Below are 21685 nucleotides of genomic sequence, written 5' to 3'. Positions count from 1 at the left end.
TAATAGCACAAGCAGACAGGCACTCTTGTTCTGTCTTTCAGCACACATTTTGTCATAAATATTTCAATTGTGTGTTTTAAACTGTTTCAATATTGTGCCTGATGACCAACAGTGAAAACCTTGTTGATTTTGTGATGAACAGTTCTAGGAATGGGGCTCCCCAGTGGTGCAGCGGTGTAAGGCACTGCAACTGTGTTAGAGGTGTAACTACAGACCCTGGTTTGATTCCAGGCTGTATCACAACAGGCTGTGATTGGGAGTCCCATAGGGCGGCACACAATTGGCCGAGCATCGTTAGGGTTTGGCCGGTGTAGGGCGTCATCGTAAATAAGAATTTGTGCTTAACTGACTTGGTTAAATAAAAGTTATTTTTAAATAAATGCCTTTGCTGAAGAAGGATCAAGTATTGTTTCAGGACAGGAGGAGAAAATAAACGTTTTACTGAATAGGAGGAAATGACTCATGTGCTGTAAGTGATGGGTACAGACCATTACAAACAGTAAAATGTCCCACGTTTGTATATCTGACAGCAATTCCCGTAGTACACTTGATGGTGATGACGACACTGCCACCTAGCGGAAATGCCATACAACACATCATGGCCTCTACCACTGGCTGACTACCATTTTTTTCTTCTTGACGGGGATTTCCTGAGGAAGTAAGACCAAAGCAAAGGGGGCTTTCCAACCACTAGACATCAAGACAAGAGCAAGTCAGCAGCGGCTGCTTTTTCTGCTATATTCCCGTATGGATTTTAGTACATTTCCTTTTAACATTCTGTTTTTAAAATGTCAGCTACGGATCAAAAGCCTCTAGCTGCCTGTTTTAAAACCGGCAGTGTTTGGTCGTTTTCATTGTAAGCGGTTACATTGTGGCGCTCATGAAAGTGCCATTCATCGAAGCTCCATTTGTAACATTGTAGCTCCTGGAAAACTGCGTTGCGTTGGCCCACGTTATATCTGATTCATGTAAGTATTGTTTGTTGCTAGACGGGAAAGCTAATTATATTATAGTGATTTTGACTTTTATGTAGCTATGTCTGTCTGTAGATTGCAACATGTTGAGTAGCCATGCAGCTGTGAGCCAAAACATGTGTGTGGAGCTAGGGAGGCTTCAAATTGGGGTATGATGTAATTTAAAACATCCATTGTGGTGCACTGACTTGCCTACACTCAGCCATCTAAACCATGGTGACAATTTACCAATAATGGCATATTCTAAATATGTATTATTCCACATGATCACCTTATCATGTCATTTTACGTTGACATGACATATATTATAAGATCTTCAGTTTTACACCAATGCATTTGCAAGACATTAATTGCAGTTATGACAAATTGGTTGTCCAAAAATGTACCTCAAGTCATTTGCATGATTTTCTATTTTGGAGGGTGGTTTCTATTATCAGACACGGTGAACAGTCTGGTAATCGTAAATATTGGGTGCAAAAATATATTTGTATTGAAATATATGCTTATATATATCATATGTCAATAATGCCTTTGGGACATGCCAAGCGGTATGCCTGTATGCATATGAAACATTATTTAACAAAATCACATTTCTGATTGGCCAGGTCTAAGATCACTGATCAGAAAAACATGCATCTGTTCTGGGTAGATTCACCTGTTTCCAAGTTATCTTGCTTTCAGGTTATAGTGTTCCATGTAGCTAGAAACACGAGCATTTCGCTGCACCTGCGATAACATCTGCAAATCTGTGTATGTGACCAACACACTCTGATCTGATTTAGAGCAATTAGGGCTGTGACGGTCATGGAATTTTGGATGACGGTAATTGGTCAGCCAAATGATCGCGGTTACTGTTATAACAGACGCACATTTTCTCTCCTGACTGCATGTGTTTCTGCTGGGAGGGGGGTATTGCTGAGACAACTGAAGACTCATTTGCTACAACATTTTGCTTGTTTCAGCAAAGAGCAACAATGTTTAATCATGTTGCATAGTCCATGTTACAGCAGAAACCGACTCAACTGCTTGAATGCCCAGCCATCCCGTCTTCAGTTAGCTGTTCATTCCACACAATTAAAAAAAGAAATATATATATGGTCATGATGGCTGTTATTTTATTTTCATGATGATCTTTATCCATACCAGTAGTTACATGGTTATGGTAATTGTGCCAAACCTAAGTGCAATGAAAGGTCACTCAGAGAATTCCCCTACTTGTTTCGTTTTTGTTTTGTGATGTCATGTTACTCAACCAGCATAACAAGACTTGGCTACATCTGTATAATGGGAGTGGAGAGACTGCCCTCTGTACCGATATTGTCTGAGTAGAATAGATAGCTCGTGCATTTCATGGCCGTATGAGAGGATCTCGCCTGAGAAACTATGACATGTAACTGATTTCCCTCGTCTTTTTTCTTCCTCCACTCACTGTTAGACACAATGTGTCCTTTCAGCATCAAGCATTATGACCATGTTTAAATACGGTAGAATAATGAGCCTGTTTCTCAAAAGATGTCGGACATTCTCCATGTAAACCTATCAGTGAGTGTATTTAACAGGGGAAATACCCAATTTTACATAATGCTCAGCGTTTCATCAGAAACAGATTTCCTGTCAAGGAACCTGACTAATCTCGTCCCTGGCCCAAATGTACCCGAAACAATCTCAAATGTACTATATGCGTTACTGCAGGTAGGAGATAACGAAGATATCTATCTAGCCTAACCAATCTAAATTTCTATCTTTTGCTGACAGCTTTTATCTAGCTGTGTCTGGAGTTTGTGTAGGCTTACGTGTGTGTTTGTGTGTGTGAGAGTACTAAGTTGTGTGTGTGTGTGTGTGTGTGTGTGTGTGTGTAGTCAGTCAGTCAGTGGTGATGGACAGGGACAGGCATGTGGAAAAGCCCCTTGAATATCCCAGGAAGTCCCTTGCGAACCACATGAACTGGTCAGCGAATAGTCTAGGCCTAGTCCATTTGCTCATCCGGTGATGATGGTTGGATGGACTTTCAACGTTGAGGGCAGAGTTGTAGAAGTGGCTAGTCTTGATATCCTAACCAGTGTCAGTCTGAATGGGTTCAGTTGTACTATATGAATGAGTCATTTGAACAACATGTAACAGGATGTAGACCTGCTGGTTCAGTCATTAGTTCAGAGTTGATTTCTAGCTTCTCGGGAACCTTTCTCAGTTCTCCATTTGAACTAGAACCTACTACTAGAAGTTTTTTGGGGGGGGTGATGGTATTTACATGGGATTTGAGTCAATTGAAGGATGTTCTAGCCTAGACTGCTTGCACTCCTAAAGTGAATAATGTTTTGGCAAGTCAATGATAAAGGCTTGGTTCAGTCTAGATTAAGTTCTGTCCTCTCTATCTAATTTTGGGTATGTTTTATTCCAGTCCCAGGCCTTCCTGCTTGTGCACTCCACTCTGCTCCGAGTCAGAGCGGGGATAAATTTAGACCCAGTTAGCTATGCCTGTTATAAAGGGGTTTCCCAAGGCTTGGCCTGACAGTCGTGAGCTGTTGATGTGGCAATGAATGCTTAGCATTAACACACACAGCCTCAGCTGAAACACCATGTTGTGTTTGTCCTGTATGTTGCAACTGTACATTTTATGAAACATCTCTCACCTCATGTCTGTCTGTGTGTGTGTGCCCTCCCCAGGTCATGTCAGCAGGGCGGAATGCGGACGGGCGGGAGCTGCAGATCCCCCTCCAGCAATGCGCTCTCTCCCTGGCCGCTCTCTCCCTGGCCCAGCGCCCCTGGCCCAGCGACCACGTGGCAGGCTTCCTACCCCAGCACGGGGGCTTCAGGGACCACTTCGTAGCCACCCCGGAACCCAAGTACTGCTGTGAGTCCTGCAAGCTGGTGCTCTGCAACCCCAGGCAGACAGAATGCGGACACAGGTTCTGTGAAACCTGTATCTCTGATCAGCTAAGGTGAGGAGAAGAGATTTGATATTCATGCTGAGTGTGAGAATGAATGGGTATGTTTATTTTTTAGGAAATTACAGTTGAGAAATTACAGAAATGTCTTCTTGTCAGTGTGTTTGATATGTCAGCTGTCTTTCTGGTAAGATTGGTTTGTCATTCAATGATCATGTGATGATGATGGAGGAATAATGAAGTCATTGGCCACTAGTTGTTAATAGGATGCTTGATTGGACATAAATAATTAGTTAAATCTACTTTACAGCAAACCGAATCCAGTATGTCCAGAAGATAAGGAACCTCTGTTCAAAGACAAGGTAAGACTGAAAATGATTTTCATCACTTTCATCACCCCTATATACCAGCCCCAAGGGGGGAAAAAATGAAAGTTTATTTTTATATTTTATTTTTATATTTTATTTTTAACTCCGTCAGGGTCTCAACTAACTGTTGAGAGTTAAAATAGTAGAATACACAAGGTACATTTTGAAATTTGGTTGTGCACTCAATTAGCCCATATCAGCTAAAGTTTTTTAAATTGATAAGTTAGTTTAGCGAGCGATCTAAACCCATTCAGTTTATTAGTTACTCATTCAGATATCAATTCAAATCTGCAAACATTTCTCTCCACCCTATGGCAAAATGAGTAGAATTGCAGGAAATGAGTTATAAAAGTGGCAAGATCTTCTCTACACCCATGGTAAAGTTGCTTTAAAAACAGCAACATTTTCTCTACACCCCATGGCAGAATGTGTAGAATTGCACTAAATAACATTTAAAACGTCATCTGACTGCGTGTGTGGGTATGGATGTGGGTACGCAGACCCACGAGCCACTGAGGCCCCTCATGATGAGTTCAGATTTTTGGTGGCCCCCATTCCCATCAAAGTTGCCCATCCCTGCTATATACCCGTTCTAAATGGCCTTGAACATAATCAGTGACAATCGTGTGTGTGTGTGTGTGTGTGTTTTTGTCAGGTCTTCCGTGACGTATGCTGCCATAGAGAGATCATGGCTCTGAGAGTGTACTGCAGGAGTGAAAAGAACGGCTGTAAGGAGCAGATCAGTTTACAGCAGGTCATGGTAAGTGTCTGACTGAGGGAAATAAAACGTCCCATTGTTGCACAGTGCTTTCCGTCGGTATTCAAACTCTGAACTGCAAAAGATCCACCCATTTTTTGAATGACCGTTTTTAGAAAAATGTTTATCTACAATTCTCCTTGATGCTCGTCACATTGGTTGGACATTTCCCATCAAATGTTATGAATTAATATAATAATACGTAACATTTTCTTTACACTCATGATTCCTTTTCCTTAAATGTTTATTTTTTTATTTTTTACCAGGATCATTTAAATGTGTGTCCGTATTTTGAGGTGCCATGCCCTTTGGGAAAGTGCAAAGAGAAGATGATGCGCAAAGACATTCCTGAACATTTGAGTTGGAAATGTAAACACAGGGAGACCACCTGTGAATTCTGCATGCAGAAGATGGCCATGACTGAGTTACAGGTAACTAGAACCACTACTGGAGTTGGGCCGGTGCTCACCAAACCTGCACCTCCTATAGAATATTTTGTCTTTAAGGGGGCAGTTTAAGTTTCCTGCTTAATTTGTATTTATTTTTTTACACACTACGAGGTCGTAGACCTGTGAAAAACAATGCAAAAGTAGTCCAATGGACGGCCATATCGACAACGATAAAGTACTTGCAGCTCTGACGTGTGCTGAAAGATATCTACTTTTTTCTTTCTTTTCTGACAGGCAAAGACAAAATAATTGTGTTTTAATATAAAAGTGGCAAGTATACACAACCTTTCTGTGTAAAAAAAAATTAAAAAATACCTGGAATTTAAGCCTGTTCAGGTGGTATGGAACTTTTGACCCACATCATGACGTCATAATGTGATCTGATTATAATAGAGCTCATCAGATTGTAGTCCTAAAACCCGGAAATTAGTTACCTCTGGTTTGTTCAGCCATCCCTATGGGAAATATGAATGGCGAAAGAATAGGGTTTTTGAATAATCTCCGAAAATGAGGTCAACACAGGCTTTGGAGATCCTATACGTTTTGTTATGTGAGATAATAGCAGTCCGTTAACATGACCTTTATCAATTATGAAGCCTTTATGTGATTACATAAATTATTCAAAATTCACAAAAAGTGTTGTTTGCTGAAGTTTATCTCATAGAAGAAAACATATAAGATCTCCTAAGCCTGTGTTTACCACAGACTAGAGGTTGACACCGGAGTGAAAATTAATTCCTGTCACTTGTCCTGTCATTTTTTTCCCTGAATTGTCCTGATCTCGCAACAGTTATATCACCCCGGGAACTTTCTTGTCCCTTCCCAATTAAAATCACTCCTGTCCAGTCTGTGCACATTTTTGTGCACAGAAATATAGGCTATTGTATTTGTTTAGGAAGTATTGAAAATAATTTCAGCAATATGCGACTGATATGTGGTTGTCTTACCTATTGTTGGCCTAAGTCGCTCTGGATAAGCGTATTCTATATTACATATCGACTAAGGCTGAAGGATGAGGACAGAGACCCCAGCAGGATGGGATGCACATAACAGCACCAGCATAAATTTGTAGCCAACAGCTGAGCACTGCGCACATATGAACATTTCCAACGCATTGTCATTTACAATATGAACATGATTATTTTTTATTTATTTTTTACCTGAGTGGCAGTACTGCATAAATCAATATTTTTCTTTCACTCTTTAAATAGAATTAGTACTGGCACCAAGTTAGTTAAGAACAAATTCTTATTTACAATGACGGCCTACCAAAAGGCAAAAGACCTCCTGGCGGGACGGGGGCTGGGATTAAAAGATAAATAACATATAAATATAGGACAAAACACACATCACGCCAAGAGAGACAACACTACATAAAGAGAGACCTAAAGACAACAACATACTGTATAAAAGGATATAAAGAGGACCGGCACCCAAAATAAGTACTGCAGCGTTTCCCGTACATTCATTTAGCAGAGGCAGCCCAAAAATATGACTGCAGTTTGAAAGAAGTTGCTGACTAGCGTTTGCACAATTACTAACTAGCATTAGCGCAATGACTGGAAGTCTATGGGAACAGCTAGCATGCTAGTGAAACTAGCTCCGTTCAAACTGCACGCAGAGACATACACATGGTATCCATGAGTTCATCTGACTCTGGGTAAGTAGAAAAGGGGCTTAATTGCCAAATGTTGCACTATCCCTTTAAGATCAGTGACACGTTACAAGGTATATTTGAAGGAAACAGTGGTGTGAAAGAGAGCCATGAGCGCACAGCCACTACTTGCTCCTCATCATCTCCCTACAGTGCAGTGGCGCACATCAGTTATATTTCAGATGTTAACATCATTACATTTTCATGAATTTTGGAGTAGAATGTATTTTTAAATAGTCACCAGAATTGACCTTCTCACTGTCGTTCTGGTACTGGCATGTATTTAAGTCCACCTTAATCACTATAACAACACTGTTACTTCCCTAAACAATATCATTGATTGATGTTGTAGAGCCAGTTCAGTATTTGTGTTCAATGTTTTTTGTGTGAATATTTACTAGGTGTATTTTCTTTCCATAGTGCCAATTTCTCTTTACTTGATAACTTTTTCAGAAACACAAAGACACCGTTTGTCCTTCATTTCCGGTGGCCTGCCCCAATCATTGTACTTTCCCCTCCATCTTACGGAGCAAAGTAAGGGAGTTTTATTTAAATTTTCGTAATATAAATTGTATTCATGCAAAACAAGAATAGTCATCTTTCCACTTATCATCAGATGGATAAACATCGTTTTAGTTTTTGTGATACAATGGTTGCTCATTTCATTGAGACCACGTTGCACTGAGAAATGCTTGACACAGAAGGAAATGATTGAACCTGAATGTGTGTTTCTACTCTCAGCTGACGAGTCATCAACATGAGTGTCCCAAGGCTCATGTCACCTGCTCCTTTATCCGCTTTGGATGCAATTTCAAGGTCAGCCTTCATGTTACTATGACTGTTAAAAATGTTATAAATAATAACATGCTTAATATAAGTTCTAATAACATGGCCACTATGAACTCCCTGTGATGGCTCTCCTACTCCTTTGTCTTGCTATTGTGATCATAAGAAAGTGGTGCTACTGTCGCACTGAATACCAACCCGGCCACATTTAGGAGATCGTACAGTAGTTTTAAGCTGGTATGTTACTGATCTGATGTTCCCTGTTGCTCCGCTGTAGGGTCTCAACCAAGACATGAGGGACCATGAATCTAGCTTTGCCTCTGAACATCTGCGGTTGATGGCAACCAGAAACACTACACTGGAGGCCAAGGTACTGCAATTACCTTGAATTTTTTACAACAATTTGCCCTGTGTACAATTAGAGGAAACATTTTATAGAATCAGCATAATGAAATTGTTAATTCGCACGTTTTTGTACGTGCATTTATATGTAACACACTTAACAACAAAATATATTTTGGGAAGTACCCGAAAGAAATCAATTGGGAGAATTGAAACTAAATGAACCACACAGCTAACTTCCTAACAACAACTAACCCTAGGGCTGAATGGTTACTGTAGTTCAGGGCGACGAAGCAGTAATAACAACAACAGATATTGTTTATCGTCTAGGTGGAGGATGTTAAAGGAGAGCTTCTAGAGCGGTACAAGGTTCTGCCGGGCCTGAGCAGCCGTCTGTCTGAAACATTGTCTCACTACGAGGAGATGAGGGAGAAGAATAGACAGCTGGACCAGAAGCTCAATACCATGCAGGTACAGGTCCACTTCTGTGTCATTATCTAACCTTGTAATAAAGACGTAATACTCGCCTTTGGCATACATAATAATACTTGTCTTTGACATGCATCATGACATAATGCACTGTCCCTCAGTCCCATTTACTTATTTCTCAGTTGCAGGTAAAGTCCTGTCATGTATGGAAGTGGGGCTGCACGATATATGCAAAACATTAATTGAGATTTTTGTACCAATTATTGCAATTGCGATTTTACTTGCGATTATAGATCAAAACACTTGGGTGAACTGTTAGAAACGTAAAATTAGAATGATCATTCTATTGCTATGGTTGGAATACAGTGGGAACATGGAATGCAGTTTTGTTTGGTATGACAACGGAAGTAAGGGAGGAGATAGTTGTGACAGAGTAGGAACCAAAGTGTTGGTCAGTGTTTCCCGGGGGACCCTAATTCGATTGAAATAGATGGGTACATTCAGACAAAGATTTTAGAATATTCTTTGCATTTTCTTCTCTGATTTTAAGAACAAGCTATTGCACAAACAATGCTGAAATACTCCACCACTGGTACCGGCCTGTATATTAGCCAAAGTTTGCTAGCAATATTTGCCCTATCAGTGGATTTAGCCAGAGATTTTAGAGAAAGGAGGAGATAAGAATCCCAGCGGAAAATGAAGAGAAACTTATAACGCTCCGCCCAGCAGGCTCACGACCAGTCATCAGCGCTATATTCGCGCAATCGCAAAGATTTGTTTTCCGGTTGAGTGGTGACCGACATCTGATCAACAGAAACATAGCAATCAAATTGTAGAAATATGTTGTTAAATTGAACAATGATGAGTTTCTGAGTCATAATTTGATAAAAAAGGAGTTGTTGAAGTTTGTCATCTGCTATTTTGCAAAAGCAGTCAATTGTGTTAGTTGTGTGTTAGTATCGAAATGAGTTAGCTAGCTGGAAATGTAAATAAAACAGACCTGAGGAAGATCATATAACATTATTTTTTAGTTATTCAGGTGTCATTGTTCTTGGTCTGGCAAAGCCAACATGGTTGGGTAATATTAGAAGGATGAGGTAGTGGAAGGATTAAGGAACCGCACCTGCTTAGCAGTAGCCAGCAAAATCATCACATACTTTCTCAGTGGACACAACGATCTAAACATAGTAAGTACCAATGTGGTACTGCAATTTTAAAGAGAACTGCAAAACTCTGATACTATGATAGGAGACCGGGTGATAGGTGGGAGTGGGTGAGGAGACATTACGTTGTTCCTATAATATGTAACCTGTAATATGTTGAGACTATAGCAATAGTGCTGCTGCAGATACAAAGTACCGTGCGTGACGAGGAACCCGTGATTCTAGCTACAACAGACAAGGCAGGAGAATGAGAAATACAACATCACCAAAATATAAAGGATAGTCTATGTAATAACAATGTTTATCAAGAGAACATAGAATATAAGTGTAATACTATATGAGCGATGCAGCTGATATGGTACGATGTCCCTGTCTAAATCCAGATCCGTACTAGGCAGCAAGGTTCGGAGGTTCATCAATGTTTCTAGTTTTTAAGCTACACTGTTCAACATTTTCGTTTTTGAGTTTTTCTTGGCTGCCTCTTGTCCTATGAATTGTTTCGCGCTGTCTGCGCAGCTCTGCACTGATTCGACACATGGCGTACTACTGCTCTGAAAGCAGGGTGGCATGCTTTGGCTGGTCTGTGTGTTGTGCAGTGAATGTGTCTTTGTGATTTTGTAAGTGTGCTTTTTATTATTTAATGTTTTTCTCTGCCAAATATGTGTGATTGGATTTTCTATTTTTCTCTAGTGCCCAATAACACATCTGAAGGCCTGATTTTAGATTTGCTGTGTCTGTGAATCTTTTGTGCTGTATGAATGTGCTCCTTGCTGGGCTGCATAGGAGTGGTCCTCTCCTCTGGTCGACTAGGTCACCACGCCTGTCCCAATTCCCTAGGTCTCCATCCAGGGACAGCTTCCGGGCCACCCAACCAGCCACATACGCTTGCACCTCTGCCTCGACGCTGTCACTGATCTCTTCCTTTTTAGAGGAGTGACATCAACCATATTAGTAACATTCATTTTTCTCCATTGCTTTGGTATATTGTTGGGATAAAGGATCATATTCTCAATTAATCACTTTTTTACAATTTGACTTAGATTTATGTAGTTATTCCTATAGAATTATTCGTAGTCATATGAGTACAACGCTACACAACATGATTTGGTCAATCATTGTGTTTCTCGTTATCAATTATGTCACTAAATTTCACAGAGTGAAATTAATTGTGTATCTCCTGCACTATAAACTACTCTTACACACCTGTTCAAGTGGTGTCGATGGGAGACCGTATGGGATGTAGGTCACAGATGTCTCAGGTTTTGAGGGAGTGTGGAATTGGCATGTTGACTGCAAGAATGTCCACCAGAGCTGTTGCCAGAGAATATCACTTTAATTTCACTACCATAAGCCGCCTCCTGTCGATTTAAGGCAGCCCCCCGCTCCTCTCTGATTCAGAGGGGTTAGTGGTTAAACGCGGAAGACACATTACAGTTGAATGCATTCAGTTGTACAACTGAGTAGGTATCCCCCTTTCCAATGTTGTTTTAGAGAATTTGACAGTACGTCCAACCGGCCTCACAACCACAGACTGTGTGTAACCACGCCAACCCAGGACCTCCACGACCGGCTTCTTCACTTGCGAGGTTATCTGAGACCCGCCACCCGGACAGCTGATGAATCTGTGGATTTGCACAACCGAAGAATTTCTGCACAAACTGTCTGTGAAGCTCATCTGCATGCTCGTCCTCACCAGGGTCTTGACCTGACTGCTGATCGGCATCGTAACCGACTTCATTGGGCAAATGCTCACCTTCAATGGCAACTAGCACGCTGGAGAAGTGTGCTCTTCACGGATTAATCCCGGTTTCAACTGATCCGGGCAGATGGCAGACAACGTGTATGTCATCGTGTGGGAGAGTGTTTTGCTGATGTGAACGGAGTGCCCCATGGTCGCGGTGGGGTTATGATATGGGCAAGCATAAGCTATAGACAACAAACACAATTGCATTTTATCAATGGCCATTTGAATGCACATAGATGACGTGATCCTGATGCCCGTTGTCATGTCATTCATTCGCCGTCATCACCTCATGTTTCAGAATGATAATGCACAGCTCCATGTCACAAGGGCCTGTACATAATTCATGGAAGCTGAAAATGTCCCAGTTCTTACATGGCCTGCATACTTACCAGACATGTCACCCATTGAGCACATTTGGGATGCTCTGGATCGACGTGTACAACAGAATGTTCCAGTTCCCCCCCCCAAAAAAATCCAGCAACTTCACACAGCCATTGAAGAGGAGTGGGACAACATTCCAGAGGCCACAATCAAACCGCCTGATCAACTCTATGTGAAGGAGATGTGTCGCGCTGCATGATGCAAATGGTGGTCACACCAGATACTGACTGGTTTTCTGATCCACGCCCCCTTTTTTTAAAGTTATGAGACCAACAGATCCATATCCGTATTCCCAGTCATATGAAATCCATAGATTAAGGCTTAATGATATATGTGACTGAAACTCAGTAAAATGTTTGAAATTGTTGCATTTCTATTTTAGTTCAGTGTAGATTGGTAGGTAATGCAGTTGATCCAGTCAGCAACATTATGCATTACATTGACAGTGTGCATTGGCATTGTTTGATAAGTGAGATATGTGAAGGCCTACCTGCAGTAACAGAATGGCTGAAGATTTGAGTTGCCAGCCCGAGCCCTCATGTTGGCAGGTGGATGTGTCGGTCTGTTAGCTCAGGAGAAAGCTTCCAGCTGTTTGTTTTATCAATGTTGTAAAACATTTTGATGTGCTGCCACAAAAAACTGATGACCAGACTCCTATCGGGACAGAAATATAGGGACAGAAGCATAGTGATTAACCTATTGAACCTCAATAACGATAGTATAATTAGTCATTTGTAATCATCTATTACATGAACTAAGCAGTAATTACTTCTAGTCCATGCTTTTTAAAGTTTTTCTGGCATATTTTAAAGAGACGAGGTAGATGATGGGGACGAGTCGACCAATGTTTATGCAGTGGGCTGTGTGACCGCTGTCCTTGTGTTCTAGGGAAGCACCAAGTTCCTTCATGGCCTTCACATTGTTGGACCCCCTGATCACAAGTTACTGCTTTCACTCAAATGATTCCTGAATATGCGTTAAGGTGTGATTAGCAGGTGTCAAACAGTGGGTCAAGCAAGAGCTCTAGGCTATAGAGGGAGTGTTCCTTCCACTCAGTCCAACATCATCAAGGAGATGAACTGCACCCTCCTATAGGGAGACTATACATACGGTCATTGGGCATGGTAGATTTGGAAACTAAATAACCTATTGGCTGTAAAAGTAGGAGTGCATTAGTATAAGTGGTTGTCCCTCTGGTTAGTTTAGGTGGTTGTCCTCTTTTCTGTTGTCTTGATGATAGGTAAGTAAAGAAGACATGATATAGGCCTACCTGTTTCCATTTTTCCGTTAGGCTAGTGTTCATAGATCCTGTCTGGCAGGCTCTTTTTGTTGTCTTAACAGACACCATCAACTCTTGTTGTAATCAAGATGATCTTTAACTGTTATCTCATCAAGGACAAGTATGCACCTTCTTTCTTCAGTGGTCACGCGCTGTGCTCCTCTTCATTTGGCTGAGGACACACACACAAAATAATACAATTCCTAATAGCCAGCCTAGACTATGCATGTAAGCACTGAAAAGTCTGTCTGAAACATTTGCCACTTGACACACTTTAAACAAATATCTGGATAAGTTATTTTGGTCTTTGGTGTTGCTAGGGAGAATGTCTTCCTCAACTCTTTGTAGCACTTTGGGCTGTGGTGTAGTAATTGTAGGGAAAACTCCTTTAATCTCTTTTGTGAATCTTCTCCCTCTTGTTTTTGAGCAACGCATGTTTCACTTGAGTCCTGCAGAACGCCTTTGCCTCAGGGCTCAACTGTTCGAAGGAGTCCTGCATTCCTGCCTCTTTAATAGACTCCTTCAACTTCTGCATCCTTGAAAGAAGTAATATATCAAATAATATATCACTCAGTTCAGTTTCTGAAAGTAGGGCTATAGGCTACGCCTAATAGTACTGAGTGTAGAAAACATTAAGGACACCTGCTCTTTCCATGACCGACTGACCAGGTGAAAGCTATGATCCCTTATTGACGTCACTTGTTAAATCCACTTCAGTCAGTGTAGATGAAGGGGAGGGGATTTTTGAAGCCTTGAGACAATTGACACATGGGTTGTGTATGTATGCCGCTCAGAGGGTGAACGGGCTAGACAAAATATTTGAAGTGTGTTTTGAATGGGATATGGTAGTAGGTGCCAGGCGTAACGGTTTGTGTCAAGAACTGCAACGCTGCTGGGTTTTTTACGCTCAACAGTTTCCCGTGTATATCAAGAATAGTCTACCACCCAAAGGGACATCCAGCCAGTTTGACACAACCTTGGGAAGCATTGGAGTCAACATGGGCCAGAATCCCTGTGGAACGCTTTTGACACCTTGTAGAGTCCATGCTGTTCAGAGGGCGTAACTTAATATTAGGAAGGTGTTCCTAATGTTTTGTACACAGTGTATATTAAGCGACATATTTGTTTTCTATCGTGTTTATCCTCTTCCTCATTAGAAACGTAATTAGCCTCCTCTTCCCTCTCTCTTGTTCTAGCAAGAGTTCAAGCTCCTTTATTCTCTGAAATATTGTATTGCTGTATACAGTTTTAGTATAGAATTCAATGTTGGAGGGTCAAGACGTTGTGGACCTAGGTTGAAATATATCCTTAAGTTGATCTAATTGGTTATTACAGGGTCATAATTGCCCAATCAGAGCCACGTCTACATCTCCGTAATCCCTCCCACTTGCACTTGAAAGTCAAGTTATCCTTACTCTGTAGATTTATGGCAGTGTTAGAACAGGTCTTGAAATCGTGACATTACGTAATTTACCCTGACTTTTAAGGGATTGTGTGAAGATTAGTTTAGCAACTGCGAGACACAGCATGGCAACGTGAACGTTATTGGTCAACAGTCTGCTGGGTGGCGCGTTATACGTTTCTCCATTCATTTCCCGCTGTGATTCTTATCTCCTTTTCTAATATCTCTAGAAGAGTGCATCTCGAGTGTGAGGAACTCTGACTGCTTGAGTGACAGGGGGTGGGGCTTGGCGTGTGTGTGTGATTGGGAAGCGGACAAAAGAAGAGAGGCTGCGAGAGAAATCTGTTTAAAAAATTGTCTTTACGGACGGCTATGTGGCGCTTTCTAAATATCGAAGCCTCATGCGATATTGCACATGTCAACATCGCAATTTTGATTAAAATTCGATTGATCGAGCAGCCCTATATGGAAGTGTGTGTAACTGCGTGTGTGTGTGTGATTGTTCCTCCATGTAGGAGTTGATGAGTTCCCACTCTGAGAAGCTTCTGGAGATGGAGCTGGAGCTGAGGTCTCTGAGGTCTGTCCGAGAGGAGGTGGAGACCCTCCGAGGAACCGTGGAGAGCATCCGCTCCAGAGTCGCCATTCTAGAAGGAGGGCGGGGCGGGGCCAACCCAGCCACACACACACTAGGTGAGTTGCCTTGAATTCTCTCGTTCTCAACACTTGTCTTGTGAATGCTCTTTAGCACTTCACTGCCACTAAAACCTGTAATCATGTGTAACTCGCTTTTAGGAGTTTCTCAAAGTGTAATGTGACATTGGACCAATCTGTTATGCTCAAAGTCTGAAACGACATTATGAGCAAAGAAATTATTGAACATTTAAAAAAAAAAAAATTAAATAGCTTTTTAGTCAAGAGTAGAGAGCAGTCCAGAGTGGTGCAGACAATACAGGGCTCTTATTCCATTGGCTTGCTTTTGTTTCTCTGCATGTTCTTTAGAGACACAGCTCTCCCGTCACGACGACATGCTGAGCGTCCATGAGATCCGACTAGCAGACATGGACCTGCGCTTCCAGGTCCTAGAGACGGCCTCCTTCAATGGGATGCTCATCTGGAAGATCCGTGACTACAAGCGGCGGAAACAAGAAGCCGTGGCGTCAAAGACCCTGTCGCTCTACAGCCAGCCTTTCTACACTGGCTACTTTGGCTACAAGATGTGTGCCCGGGTCTACCTGAACGGAGACGGCATGGGGAAAGGAACCCACTTGTCGCTGTTCTTCGTGGTGATGCGTGGCGAGTACGATGCCCTTCTGCTCTGGCCCTTTAAGCAGAAGGTGACCTTGATGCTGATGGATCAGGGCCCAGCCAGAAAGCACTTAGGGGATGCCTTTAAACCAGACCCCAATAGCAGCAGCTTCAGACGGCCCACGGCAGAGATGAACATAGCCTCAGGCTGCCCGCTGTTCGTGGCCCAGACTGTGCTGGAGAACGGTACTTACATCAAGGACGATACCATCTTCATTAAGGTCACAGTAGATACGTCTGACCTCCCTGACCCTTGACCTATGGTCTGTAGAGAACAGAAGATGTATCCGGATCAGTTTTATCTGTCAGAGGGAGAGGTGCCCTTATGTGAGAGAGATTGCAAGATGAAATGGAGTAAAAAAAGAAGGAAGCAGAACGAGAAAAGAACAAAAAAGTTAGCAGAATAAGGTTTCTTTGCAGATCTCAGTGTGTAGCCTAAGCCTGTAGAAAGAGCAGAGTGGACCTCCGAGCAGTAGCCTGTGGTCCCTTTGTTGCTCACTAGAGGTGAGAGGATTATTTTTCAACAAGGGAGATATGTCACAAGCAGGGTTGGGTAGGTTACTTTCTAAATATCATCCGTTACAGTTACTAGTTGCCTTTCCAAAATTGTAATCAATAACGTAACTTTTGGATTACCCAGAGGCTTTGTTACTTTTAGATTACTTTCCCCTTAAGAGGCATTAGAAGAAGACAGAAATGTATGTTACCAATTGAACGACATCTATTGCAGGATAAATCAATGTTAAAGTTTACTTAGCTGGCCTTATATGGATACAACATTTTACATTATGGGTTGGTTATGTAGGCTTCTTCCAACCCATCGCTTTCTACTACATACAATAATACGATTTAAATGATATCTTTACATTAAAAACCTAACTCTGTCAGATTTCCAGTCATTCCAATAAATGTTATACCCCTTGATCTTCAAGAATAGGATGTGGAAATATGGAAGTATAGATTAGCCAAATTGTTTTACCTGAGCACAACCCCAAAACTAAGGACTTATTAGCCAGCCCTACTCTGTTGTTTGATTTTTGTTATTGGGCTCATTGATTCCAGTTGAAAAATAAATGCTGCGCTCATGGAATGGCATGCTTTGAGCACTACTGAAAAGTGCTGTTTACATGTGAAAAATGAATGCCATTTGCTGTAGGCCAATTGTTTTCACCTTTTTGTTGGTGACACTTTAATATCTCGATAATATGCAGCTGTTTAAAGGGCAAATCCACAGATGAAACGATAACAAAATGGCCAACCCGCCTCTGTTTTGGTAAAAAGCTGAGGGATGGGCCTGGTGAAATGTAACCACTCTCAGATTAAGACACCGCTATGGATGCAAGGACTGACCATCCATGATATGAAAATTGTTTTAACCACGTTATGAGGATATACAGTGTATGTTTACATTTGAGGCATTTATAAGTTCAATTCCTCAAGAAGCAATGGATATTTATCATCATGAATTAGATTGAGCAATAAAAGCCCCACTTTTATTCCATAGGCTGGGATCCACACTAAGCAGCTGTTTTCACTGGCTGTCCACTGGTTTCATAAGCAATGATTGATATGCAGCTTAAACTTTTTGAATTCAACCATTATTGGGGTCAAATACCCGTTTTATATTTGTGAACAGCCATCCACGATCCGTAAGTCGCAAATAGCGAAATGAGAGAGAAGCAGTGTGATTTACATCAATGAGCATCACTGCTGTCATCCTTACTTCCAAGCTTTTATTCAAGTTGTATAATCGTTGGATGCCGACAGCAGTCGCACCATTGGAAGACAGCTTGGACTGTAGCCTACAAAAGCCTATTCCTGCTCTTTTCCTGCAATCCATCAAACACATTTGGTGTGTCATCATAGTGGTCTCTGACTTGTGGTCAGACTCGCTCAGGTGGAACAAACTTAATCTTGCACCTGTTTCCTCAATGACGTTCAAATCAGCATTGAAAAAAGTGTCTAAGATTTCTTTTCGCAAACATCCTTTCTGAATTTATAAGTAATCCTCTAAATAATCATAGCGTTTTTCAAAAGTATCTGTAATCTGATTACAATATTTTTGCTGGTAATGGATTACAGTTACCGTTTTTTTTGTAATCCATTACTCCCCAGCCCTGGTCACCAGTGGCAACCAGGCTGAATATTAAATAGAGCAGTGAGCATGGTGGTTTAATAAGTGATAATGCCCTCGAAGCTGGTTTTTGGAGGATATATTTGCAGGGGTGGTGTTAGGCAAACCGTGCCAATATGTCCTCCAAACACCGTCTTCGAGGGCCTTATCCCTTTTATACAACGGGTTTCCAACGTTTTCAAATAATGATTGACATATTTTCATAAATGTTATTTTGATTAATTTATTCATATTGTTTCATTCTTCCACGAGATATAGTCCCGACAGAAATCTAGGGTTGCTACCCAAGCCAGCTGGTCCTTCGTTCTATTGGTTCGGTTCCCTTGGGCACGACCCAAGTAAAGTATTTTTGTTCTAAATCTATGGATTTTGTTGATGGCTGGCAACTTCCTTTTCCTTTGCTAGCTAGCCAACTTTAGCTAACACAGTCATGTCAAACAGTGCAGCTAGAATAACATCAACATAGCTGCATTCGCATTTGTTTAAGCTGTTTTCTAGTGACGTTATTTGGATACATCCATAACAATGAGCTAATGATGCTCAATTTCAACTGGCATAGAAAATGTGTTCTCTCGTCGGGGTACTTGTTCAGAGGAGCTAGCCAACAACACAACTAACCCAGTCACTTCAAACTGGAAAGACTGAACTAGCAGCATTTTGTTTGACCTATTTTCTGTTGACATGTATTTGTATATATCCATAAAAAAATATGGTGGTTCATGATTTCGACTGGCTGATAAAAGCTGTCTGCCTGTCTGTCTCATCCCGACCCTACAGGTTCATTGCTATGGGACAGCTGGAGATCGAATTTCAATATTGAAACAATGTTACAAATGTCAGAGACAGACCGCAAGGTTTATACAAATCTCTGCTATTGAAAACCAATTGCTAGTCTAAAAGAAATGGGAGAATGTCTAGATGCTTTTTACAGTGGAGAACAAGTTAATAAATTGTCTGGCTGGGCTGATGAGACGGTGGATTGCGCAGTGAGATGGAACAGAGTAAACAGTCATTTTAACGTCATAGTTTTAGCCGGTGGTAACTTGTGGGATGGACACCGGCTTGAATGGGGTTTTAACCAATCAGTATCCAGGATTAGACCCACCCGTTGTATAAGTCTAAAAAATGTCTATGCTACTCAGAGCAGGGATAGGTATAAATGGCATGGAGAGTGGATCATTCTAAGCCAAGTTATCAGGATCTAACCATCATCAAACTACATGGACCCATTATTTATGTATGCATGTATGGCAATCTACCAAAACTAAAAATCATATAGAATGGAGATAATGAATAAATTTACTTCGACATTAATCATTTCTGCCTTGAAGAACATGTGGGACAACGCATCATCCAACGCAAGTCGAGGTACAGACAAATATTACAGGAGACATCAAATATCACTAAGGAGAACTCGACTTGACTTTGTTTGATGAAACATTTCTAAATTAAAGCTTGAAGAGACAATCCCACATGACATGTTGGATAAGGAGATACAATACTTTACCTTGTTGTGTTTGCATTGATGGTGAAGTTTGGTCGTATTATTGCATTGTTAAAGTACAGAATGTAACGTATAGTATGTATGTTTCCAGTGTTGTGATGGTGTTGGAGAACGTTGTTGATTGACAAGCTTTTATTAACAGAGTAATAGTGTTTTGTGTGCAGGCTCTTATTTCAGATTTGGTTTTAGTGGACCTGGTACTTAGGCAGTGTGCAAAGTCTGCATCTGAAACGGCACCCTATTCCCTATATGGTGCACTACTTTTGGCCAGAGCTGGCCAAAAGTAGTGCACTACATGGGGATTCAGGTGCTATTTCAGACACATATGGCACAAAGGAATGGATACACACTGGTATAGAAATGCCACTGCTTCGTGGAGTTAACAGGAATAGCCTTTCATTTCTGAAGATCTATATAGATCTGTAAATTACTTCTATACCGCTTTTTGTACCAATACCTTACACATTGTTTTTGTAATGTTCAAAACGGATGCTGTGCATCATGCTAATTATTATTTTTTAACAGTTGGGAAAGCAAAATGCCTCAAACTCCAACCATGTTGATTGAGCTGAGACATAAAGTTGACTTGTTTTTGTGATGGTTGGCGGAGAATGTTATTTGCACAAGTTATGTTTTGAATGTGTAATATTAAAATTGTTAAAGAACTTGAATTTGTCTCTTGGGTGTGATGTTTGGTTCCTGTGGCGGAGGAGATCCAAAGGAGAAGATGGATTGGCCACACATTCTGAAAGCCTCCTCCAACATCACCAGGCAAGCTCTATCCTGGAACACACAATGGAAACTGAAAAGTGGGCACCAGAGAAACATCTTGTGGTGGGAGCTTGAAGCAGACCCCAAAAGATCAGGCACGGGATGGAACGAGATTGACAAGACAGCCTAGGACAAAGTGCGTTGGAGAGGTATCGTCAATGGCTTAAAGAGTTGGGGTGGGAGATGATCCTGAGTGAGTTGTCAAGCCATAGGCAATGGGAGCTAAAATGTGGAGGTGTAGATGGAATGGCTGCTTAAAGTTCTAATCATAATATATATATTTTTTAATGTAACCTTTATTTAATTAGGCAAGTCTGTTAAGAACAAAATCTTATTTACAATGACTGTCTACATGGGCCAAACCCTAACCAGGACGACCCTGGGCCAATTGTGCGCCGCCCTAGGATTGAACCAAGGTCTGTTTTGACACCTCTAGCACTGTGGCACAGTGCATTAGACCACTGCGTGATACCTACTTTGTCTAATTTTATTATATGACTGACACTGGTCTGCCACACTTGCCTCTTTTGAATCAAGAAAACTACAGTGACGTTGATGAATTGATGTCTTGATATGTTTAGTGATGGGTGGGGAAAAGGTCTGCGCAGACTGTAGCTAGCTCTCCAGGATATGGTGACCACTGCTTCATAGGAAAAAGTCTATCTTCTCCTTCCACTAGATGTCAGGATAGTACAGAAGCATAGTATCTACTACTGTATATTTTCCACCAAGGGTAGGCGACAACCGCCACGTGACTTTTCAAGAAAACCTGACAACCACAGTTACAAGACCAGACACCCTCGGTGAACTGTAGTGTTTAGATAGTTGCAGGTAGAAACATGTCATGTAGACACAATTCCACATTCTGTATGACCGGTCTGATCGAGTACATTCAGGTCATGTATTATGTAACCTTGATTTAACTAGGCAAGTCGGTTAAGAACAATTTTGTATTTACAATGATGGCCTTCACCGGCCGAACCCGGACAACGCAATCACGGACGGTTGTGATACACCCATGATTCCAACCAGGGTGTCTGTGGTGACGCCTCAAGCACTGAGTTGCAGTGTCTTAGACCACTGCGCCACTCGGGAGCCATTTCTGTTAAGTTGCACCCATCTGGATATTAAACCCCTGGCATTAGCCGCTGTCTGGTAATGCTATTCAGTGTATACATATAATGAGCTCTGAAAGTATTGGGACAGTGACACAATTTTAGTTGTTTTGGCCCTGTACTCCAGCACTTTGAATTTGAAATGATCCAATGACTATGTTTAAAGTGCAGACTGTGCTATGCTACCATGATTACAGCTAGTCCTGAATGAGTGAGAAAATCAGACACATGTCATACCCCCAA

General features: G+C 41.4%; 1 protein-coding gene across 1 annotated transcript; it reads left to right on the top strand.

Annotated features, from left to right (window-relative positions):
- Nucleotides 1–574: 574 nt before the first annotated feature.
- traf3 (TNF receptor-associated factor 3) lies at nucleotides 575–20227 on the top strand. The gene is made up of 11 exons (XM_021573999.3): nucleotides 575–968; nucleotides 3639–3913; nucleotides 4170–4221; nucleotides 4883–4987; nucleotides 5251–5415; nucleotides 7541–7621; nucleotides 7829–7903; nucleotides 8151–8243; nucleotides 8546–8686; nucleotides 15129–15303; nucleotides 15613–20227. Exons 2-11 carry the CDS (start codon nucleotides 3642–3644, stop codon nucleotides 16173–16175), a joined length of 1722 nt encoding a protein of 573 aa, XP_021429674.2. The 5' UTR covers nucleotides 575–968; nucleotides 3639–3641; the 3' UTR covers nucleotides 16176–20227.
- The last annotated feature ends 1458 nt before the right edge of the window (nucleotides 20228–21685 follow it).

The sequence above is a fragment of the Oncorhynchus mykiss genome, chromosome 19, assembly GCF_057628025.1.
Source record: "Oncorhynchus mykiss isolate SJ-2025 chromosome 19, ASM5762802v1, whole genome shotgun sequence".
NCBI classification, from domain to species: domain Eukaryota; kingdom Metazoa; phylum Chordata; class Actinopteri; order Salmoniformes; family Salmonidae; genus Oncorhynchus; species Oncorhynchus mykiss.
The sequence above is the reverse complement of the archived record's forward strand: the minus strand, read 5'-3'. Positions and strand labels throughout refer to the sequence as shown.